The 7802-nt window shown below is 38.8% G+C and overlaps 1 protein-coding gene across 2 annotated transcripts in view; it reads left to right on the top strand.

Moving 5' to 3' along the window:
- The window catches only part of Nipbl (NIPBL cohesin loading factor), a 158828-nt gene extending 152360 nt beyond the window's left edge, over nucleotides 1-6468 (top strand). The window contains exons 44-47 of one of the 2 annotated variants that reach the window (XM_041631035.1): nucleotides 785-1059; nucleotides 3155-3329; nucleotides 4787-4975; nucleotides 5524-6468. In XM_041631035.1, coding sequence (XP_041486969.1) covers nucleotides 785-1059; nucleotides 3155-3329; nucleotides 4787-4975; nucleotides 5524-5889 — 1005 coding nt within the window. In that variant the 3' untranslated portion in view covers nucleotides 5890-6468. Of the gene's footprint in view, nucleotides 1-784; nucleotides 1060-3154; nucleotides 3330-4786; nucleotides 5017-5523 lie in introns of both variants that reach the window. The other variant, XM_041631036.1, reaches the window with a different exon arrangement.
- Nucleotides 6469-7802: the final 1334 nt, after the last annotated feature.

Consider the following 7802-nt stretch of genomic DNA (forward strand, 5'->3'; position numbering starts at 1 on the left):
AACCAAAGTAAATTACATTAGTACCTAATCTCTTGTGAACCACAGAACAGCAACACTGGTTCCCCCTTTAGCTACCAAGTCTAAATCCTCACTCTGCACCTGCTCAATCAGTTGCACATTTTAAAGGAAGCTTCTAGGGTATGCGTGTGCACAATAAAATTTGAGAATATTAATTTTCTAGCAATTCTAGCTATCTTGCTCTCTTAATTTTATTCTACTTTGTAGGACGTACTTAGAAATGTGTCTCCTGTTATTTCTTAACAGGTAAAATTTGAACAATTGCTTTTGTAATTTGGTTCTCTCAGTGTGACCCCTCACTCTTATAAATCAGCTCTTCCAAAGAAAATTTTCAGAGTGCAGAGAAGCAGAGTTTACTAATGTAAGGAAGTTGCAGAGTAGCTTGCAGATGGAATCTGGAGGTGTGTTGAGCCCACCATAGTCTCCCTTAAATTATAAGTGTTGTTCTTATTCTTCAGTGGTTTGTATATGTGCCAAATTAATGTTTTTATAATAAGGTCTCTCATTACTGTCTTTATGAGAAAATCATTTTTCTTTAAGTATTGTAGAGGGCCTGTTTGGATTGGGGAGATGGCATGGGTGCTGTATATGATTTAGTCTCAGGACTAGCTTTCCCTTCAGGCTTACATCTCAGTTGCTAATAGAAAGTCAATGAGCTTTATCAATTCTTTAGTGAACTTTTCGCGGCTATTAGATGGACCCTAACACTGTTAGTGGCACTTTGTTTTTATTATTTTGCAAACAGAACAATTCCTCTTTCTTTCAGTCTATGGTGAAGGACAAAAGGAAAGAAAGGAAAACGTCCCCTACCAAGGAGAATGAGTCCAGTGAGAGTGAAGAGGAAGTTTCCAGGCCTCGGAAATCTCGGAAGCGGGTAGATTCGGATTCTGATTCGGACTCTGAAGATGATGTCAACTCAGTAATGAAGTGTCTGCCAGAAAATTCAGCCCCTTTAATTGAATTTGCAAATGTTTCCCAGGGTATTTTATTACTCCTTATGTTAAAACAACATTTGAAGAATCTCTGTGGATTTTCTGATAGGTGAGTTTATATAATCAGTAAGAAAGCGGTCATACTCTGTTCAGATCACATTAACAGGCACCCCATCTAAAAATCCACAGGAGGTTCAGATTTGGTTCATTTTATTGCTATGTATTATTCATCTACTGTAAACCATTATTTGGAGTTTTTTACAATATCAAAAGAAGGGAAAACATACTTCTTCACTCAATAAATTCCAAACTTAAAGGACTTTTTTTGTTGATTTCCATAAGAATGCTTTATTAGATATTCAGTCTAGTTTTAAAATGTATCACAAATTTGGGGTTGTAAAATGCTATACAATAAGAGTAAACATAGACTAACTACGCAGAACTCTTGGTAGCACCCCAAATAGGTTTTGTAACATAAATTAATGTCTGAAGCCATCGGTGGAATTTTGAGCGTTGCACAGTCTTTGAAACCTTGGGCTTAAAGAAACTCACCAATTAGGGGCTGAAAAGATGGCCCAGTGGTTAAGAGGACTTATTCCTCTTTCAGAAGACTCATCTTCAGTTCCCAGCACTCACAGGTATCTCTACCTTCAGGAGATCTGGCAGCTTTTTCTGGCCTCAGCAGATACTGCACGTGCATGGCAGAGACACACAGACATACATATATGCAAATTTTAAAAATCTTTTTTACATCTCCAAGTCAAATGTTAATATTAGTAGCCAAATGGCAAGAGTACATGTCAGGGTTACGGTTGCTGTGATAAAACACGATCACCAAAGCAACTTGGGAGGACCTCATCACTGCTCATCATCAAAGGAAGTCAGTACAGGAACCTGGAGGCAAGAGCTGATGCAGAGGCCACGAAGGAGTGCTGTTCCTGGCTTGTTCTTCATGGCTTGCTGAACTGCTGTCTTGTAGAACCCAGGACCACCAGCCCAAGGATGGAACCACCCATAATGGGCTGGACCCTCCTGATTGGTCTCTAATTGAGAAAATACCTCACAGGCTTGCCTTCAGCCAAATGTTATGGAGGCATTTTCTCAACTGAGGGTTCCTCCTTCTCTCCAGTGACTCTAACTTATGATAAGTTGACACAATCCCACAGCACAGTATATCTTATGTAAAAGGCATTTGCTAAAGTGAACATTTCTGTAACTAGTGAACATAGCTCCATGATGAAACATGTGGTTAGCATGTGTGAAGCCCTGGGTTCTGTCCCTAACAGCAGTCAGGGACAAAGAGATTTCTCAGTTGTCAGCTGTTCCCACAGGAGAGATTACACAGTGTAGCCGGAGCTTCCAATGTTTTCAAGAGGTGCTAAAAACCCGGCCACCGTGTTCATCTAGTACTGGAGATAAAGCTAGAGCCTTGTGTTTGCCAGGTGTGTACTGTGTCCCTGAGCTCTGCTGCCAGCCCTAGAAGTCCCGATTTTTCAGAGAAATGCTTGGGCGTAAGATATCAGTAACTAATGTAGAATAATTTTAAGCAGTGTAAAGTCTTGATAAGGAGTTGTAAAGAGTTCCAGACTGTTTCTCATCATCTGAAACTAGTTGTAAACCAAAAGAAGTAAGACCACTGAGATGACTTGATGTATAAAGGTGCTTGCAACCAAGCCTGGCAAGCCACGTCCAGTTCCCAGGAACCATACTGTGAAAGGAGAGAACTGACACCTTTGACTTTTCCTCTGACCTCCACATGTGTGCTGAGGTGAGCACATGTACCACAAGCACACACAAATGTTGACATTTCTTTTTAGAGAAAAGAACTAAAAGTTAGCAGGCAAACTAACTAACTTAGCAGTTAGATAAGATCATTTGTAAGAAAGCTGCCCTATTGCCATAGTTACTGTCTATAAATTAGATACAAGAAACTAATTTCATTAAAATAATGCCTTCTACTTATAATTGGATTTGTCCAGGTCTGTTGCTTCCTGAGCCAGGTATCTCTTTTCCATATCCCTGTCAATGTAGTTTATGATGAAAACTAAAGAACACTGTTAATATTTGCTTTTTCTTTTCTCTTTTCATTAGTTGAAATTCATATGATTTAAAAATTGAGTTATTACTAAGTAAGAAAGAACTAGAATCAGTTTAAGTATGTGCCTGATGTTTTTTAAAACTCTGGTTTTATATTTCCAAAACAGTAAAATTCAGAAATATTCTCCATCTGAATCTGCAAAAGTATATGATAAAGCCATTAACCGAAAAACAGGGGTTCATTTTCATCCCAAACAAACACTGGACTTCCTGCGAAGTGACATGGCTAATACCAAGCTAACGGAGGAGGTGAAGAGGAGCATAGTAAGGCAGTATCTGGACGTGAGTACCACAGGCTGTCAGGGCGAGCTTCCCACTGCACCCACCGCAGCGTAGTTACACTGCTTTGTAAGCTACTGTCATCAGATTGTGAGGGTTACAATCTTAAAGTTAGAGCCATGACTGGTCGTCCTCTTACCTTCTTCGGCCACTTTGTTCCTCTCTTCTTTTTCTCTGGTATCTCTGTGTTAGCTATAGCTGTCCTGGAACTTGATATCTAAACTGGACTAGCCTTGAACTCAAAGAAATCCTCTGCACTCCTAGGTGCTTGGATTAAAGGTGTGCCTCACCACACCCAGCTTTTCTTTCAGTTTTACATGAGTAATCAAAGTATACATATGCTTGGATGCTGTGTGTGTGTGTGTAACAAATATATAAATACACCTTTTTAAGATGTCTTTAAAGATCCAAGCTTGCTAGCAGATTCCCTATAATATTAGTACATGGGAGCCTGAGATGTGAGGACTGTAATTTCAAGAACAATCTAGGCTATATCACGTTCCAGGCAATCTTTGGTACCCAGTCTCAACCGCCCCCTCCCCCCCAAAAAAAAATGTGTTGTAGAATAAGCAAACCCCTGAGTGGCCGTGCGTGTCTTCCATCCAGCCCCGAGTCCAGGCGTGACTGCATGGGCAGCTTGAAAACAGCTGTAAACCTAAAGCACACCCAAAATACAGCAGATGTATCAAGATTGCCAGGTTTAGGGAGTAGAGCTTCTCTTTAAATGATGGAAGACGGTGATGGCTGTACAAAGCAGTGAAGGTACCTAAAATACTTAAAGTACTAAATTATATGTACATTTTACCACAATGAAATTTTAAAATACTATTTTTGGAATATGTTTAGAAAGCTGTCCTAGGGTGCTGGAGAGATGGTTCAGTGGTTAAGAGCACTAGCTTCTCTTCCAAAGAACCAGGGTTCAATTCCCAGCATCCACCTGGCATCTCATACCCATCTATAATGGGATCCATTGCCCTTATCCAGCATGAAGATGTACATGCAGACAGAGCACTTAAAAACATAAATAAACGAATCTCTTTTAAAAAAAAGAATGTTGTCCTAACATTTTTATGTTATAATTTTCTTAGAGTAAGTAACACGAGTATTATTGTTATTGTTTATAACCAAACACAAATGTACACCATTGTTTTTATACTATTATATTTTCAAACTTTATTTAAAAATTATTTTAATTTTTAAAATTATTCATCTTTTTTTTGACATAGCATAAAACAAGCAGAAAGATGAAAGATAGTGTGTGTGTCCTTGCTTATCACCTGAATGCTCGGTGACCTGGACCCACCTCCAGCAAACCCATTGCCTAAAATTTTAATGAAACAGCCGTGTGCAGTCTGTGTGCTTTCATGCAACTGTGGGAGAGCATTAACTAGGAGAGGGACCACGTGGCCACCAGTCCAAACACATTGCCTATCTACTTAAAACTCTCAATCCTTTTTCAGTTTAAACTTCTCATGGAACACCTGGACCCTGATGAAGAAGAAGAGGAAGGCGAGGTGTCGGCCAGTACGAATGCTCGGAACAAAGCAATTACCTCGCTGCTTGGAGGAGGCAGCCCTAAAAATAACACAGCAGCAGAGACAGAAGATGATGAAAGTGATGGGGAGGATAGAGGAGGAGGCACTTCAGGGGTGAGGCGGAGGAGGAGTCAACGTATTTCCCAGCGTATTACGTAAAATGATTTTATGTGCTTATATATGTCAGTCTATTAAATGTACACCAAGTAATGTAATACTTATACAACAAAACATTTTGTAGATAGAGATTCTCTACTCAACCATTTATACATTCTTTTGTAGAAAGTTTAACATAAAAGATAATAAAAAAAAAACAGAAATGAGATTTATCCAGCATAAAGGGTTAATAATTTTTTGGATTGTATTAATGTGTGCTATCCTTTTTATTGTTGCTAAGTTTTATGTAGCTTTATGGTTTATATGTACATATAATTTTATATATCAAGAGTAAAGACACGGGTACAAATTAAAAGTTATATGGTTTTACAAGTATATGTTAACCCCTTGGCGCTGGCGGTCACGGTGCGTCTCATTGCCGGCAATGGAAGTGTGCTGGGAAATCCCAACTCCCGGCGTCAAGGGATTAAAAGCAATAAAAACGATAATTTCACTAAAATTCTTTTGTGTAACACTTGGTCTTTTTTCCCCTCCCAATGTTTTAGTCATTGAGAAGGTCAAAACGAAATTCAGACTCTACGGAGTTGGCAGCACAGATGAATGAAAGTGTTGACGTCATGGATGTCATCGCTATTTGCTGTCCAAAGTACAAAGATCGACCACAAATTGCAAGAGTAGTACAGAAAACCAGCAGTGGCTTCAGTGTTCAGTGGATGGCAGGCTCCTACAGTGGCTCCTGGACGGAGGCTAAGCGCCGCGATGGCCGCAAACTGGTGCCTTGGGTAGACACTATTAAAGAGTCAGACATTATTTACAGAAAAATCACTCTAACGAGTGCTAATAAGCTGACTAATAAAGTTGTTCAGACTTTACGATCCCTGTATGCCGCCAAGGACGGGACTTCCAGCTAATGAATTTGTACATGCAGCCAAATTTACAGGAATTTTTTTAAAAGGCAAAAAAACTTGAAATATCAACATTCTGGCAAAAAAATGAGTTTTTTGAAGAGTGGACCCTGGGATGCAGGAACAAGGAAGGAATGTTGGGCAGACATTTCTGTGGGAGCTCCCTTCGCTGTTGTGCAGCAGAGACCTTTCTCGGTTCGTTTTTACTCCCACTGTATTATAGTTTAACAAAATTGTTTATATCTTGGAAAAAACTTTCTGTTTAAAAAATAAACAAGTGAATGTTGGAAATTAGTCTGTTAATGTTCTTAATAAAGTGTTCTTGGAGTTGAACCTAAGCGGATGGCTTTCTTTAGCTTAGCCCAGTTTCCAGGGAAGCATTGTCTCTCCAGGCTGTAAAGTGGCAGACTCTCCTGGACATATAATTTATTCTGTCGAGAACAAAGCATGCAGTACCTGTGGCCTACCTGCAGAAGGAGCTTTTGTAAATGTAGATTTTGTTGTATTAGGTCATCCTGAAAACAGTACGAGAAGGGCCCCGGCCGTCTGGTGGAGCGAATACTGCAATAAATTTTTTTACTTCTCTTTGTTACTTGTCTGTTTCCATTTGAATTTCTTATTGTAAAGATCTGTTTAAATCCATTTATATTATTTTGCAGTCTTTTATGTAAAATTTATTATATCATTGGTTTTCAAAGCAGAACATAAAATATTGTTTATACAGTTTGTACAGGCTGACTTCTGATAATTGCTATCTATTATTTTCATTCCCATAAGAGGGTGTAAACAGCTCCAGGGTTTATTGTATCCTGCAATATTTAGTATTAACTATATATGATTTAGCACTGTGCCAAACACATTTTCAAGAGTACATTTTGATATAAAAGAAACTATAGTTTATTCCTTGTATGCTTCCATTTCTTTCTAGTGATGTCATGATGGTAATACTTATTTTTTAAACCATGGGGAAAGATAACAATTTTGCTATTTTTGGAAAAACCGCATTTCTCTTAAAGTGACGCCATGTTATTTTAGAAATAGAGTTGACTAAGTGTGACACTTCCTAGTTAAACACACTACATTTTGACACGCTATTTTTTAATGCTGAGAGTAATTTTACTAGTTGGGATATTCATTTTGTAGCCTAAAAATTTTATACATGTTTTCAGAACAATTGTCATATAGATTAGTTACTACAGATATTTCAACTAAATTGGGAGGCTATTATATGTACTGATTTTTAAATGACCTCTAAAATGTTAAATTTTATAAAACCAGCAAGTAAATGAACGTACTCAGTTTGTGAGGAACAGTGACTGCCACGGACTTCCTCTTTGTGAACACCTATTAAACACAATGAAAATACCTCCAAACTCTACTTCCTATGTGGGATATTTGAGAACGCCTGCTTGAAGGCTGTGTTTGTTTTCTTCCCCCCAGCTGCATGGCCCTTCCTTCCCTTCACTGCGCACTAGAGTGGGTTTTCCCTGGAGTGTTTACGTCTAAAGTAGACTTGAGGTAGCTTATAAATACAGCAGTCTATCAGTACGGGGAAAATACCATCTAGAGAAAACATAAAAGTCCCGCCTAGAGAATACTAAATAAACTTGAGTTTAAAAGGCAACTCTTAAGTGCTTTGTGTCTGGCGATGCTTGCTGTCTCTCACGTCTCACAAAATCCTATAATATTTTGTTCCCGTTTTGTAGATGAGGATGATAGGCTCAGAGCTCTCAGGCTCAACTGTGTTGAAATCTACAGAAAAGAAACCCTTCTGGTCTCCCTAGGAGTACAAGAACTTTGATTTTGTTTTCTGAGACATTGTATATCACTATGGAGTCCATGCTGGCATGGAACTAACTACAGCCCAGGCTGACAGATTGGTCCATAGTCCCCCCATCTCACCCTCCCCTGTGCACACA

Source organism: Microtus oregoni, unplaced genomic scaffold (assembly GCF_018167655.1).
Source record: "Microtus oregoni isolate MIOR12 unplaced genomic scaffold, Mior012 000036F_ref0000092, whole genome shotgun sequence".
Classification (NCBI taxonomy): Eukaryota; Metazoa; Chordata; class Mammalia; order Rodentia; family Cricetidae; genus Microtus; species Microtus oregoni.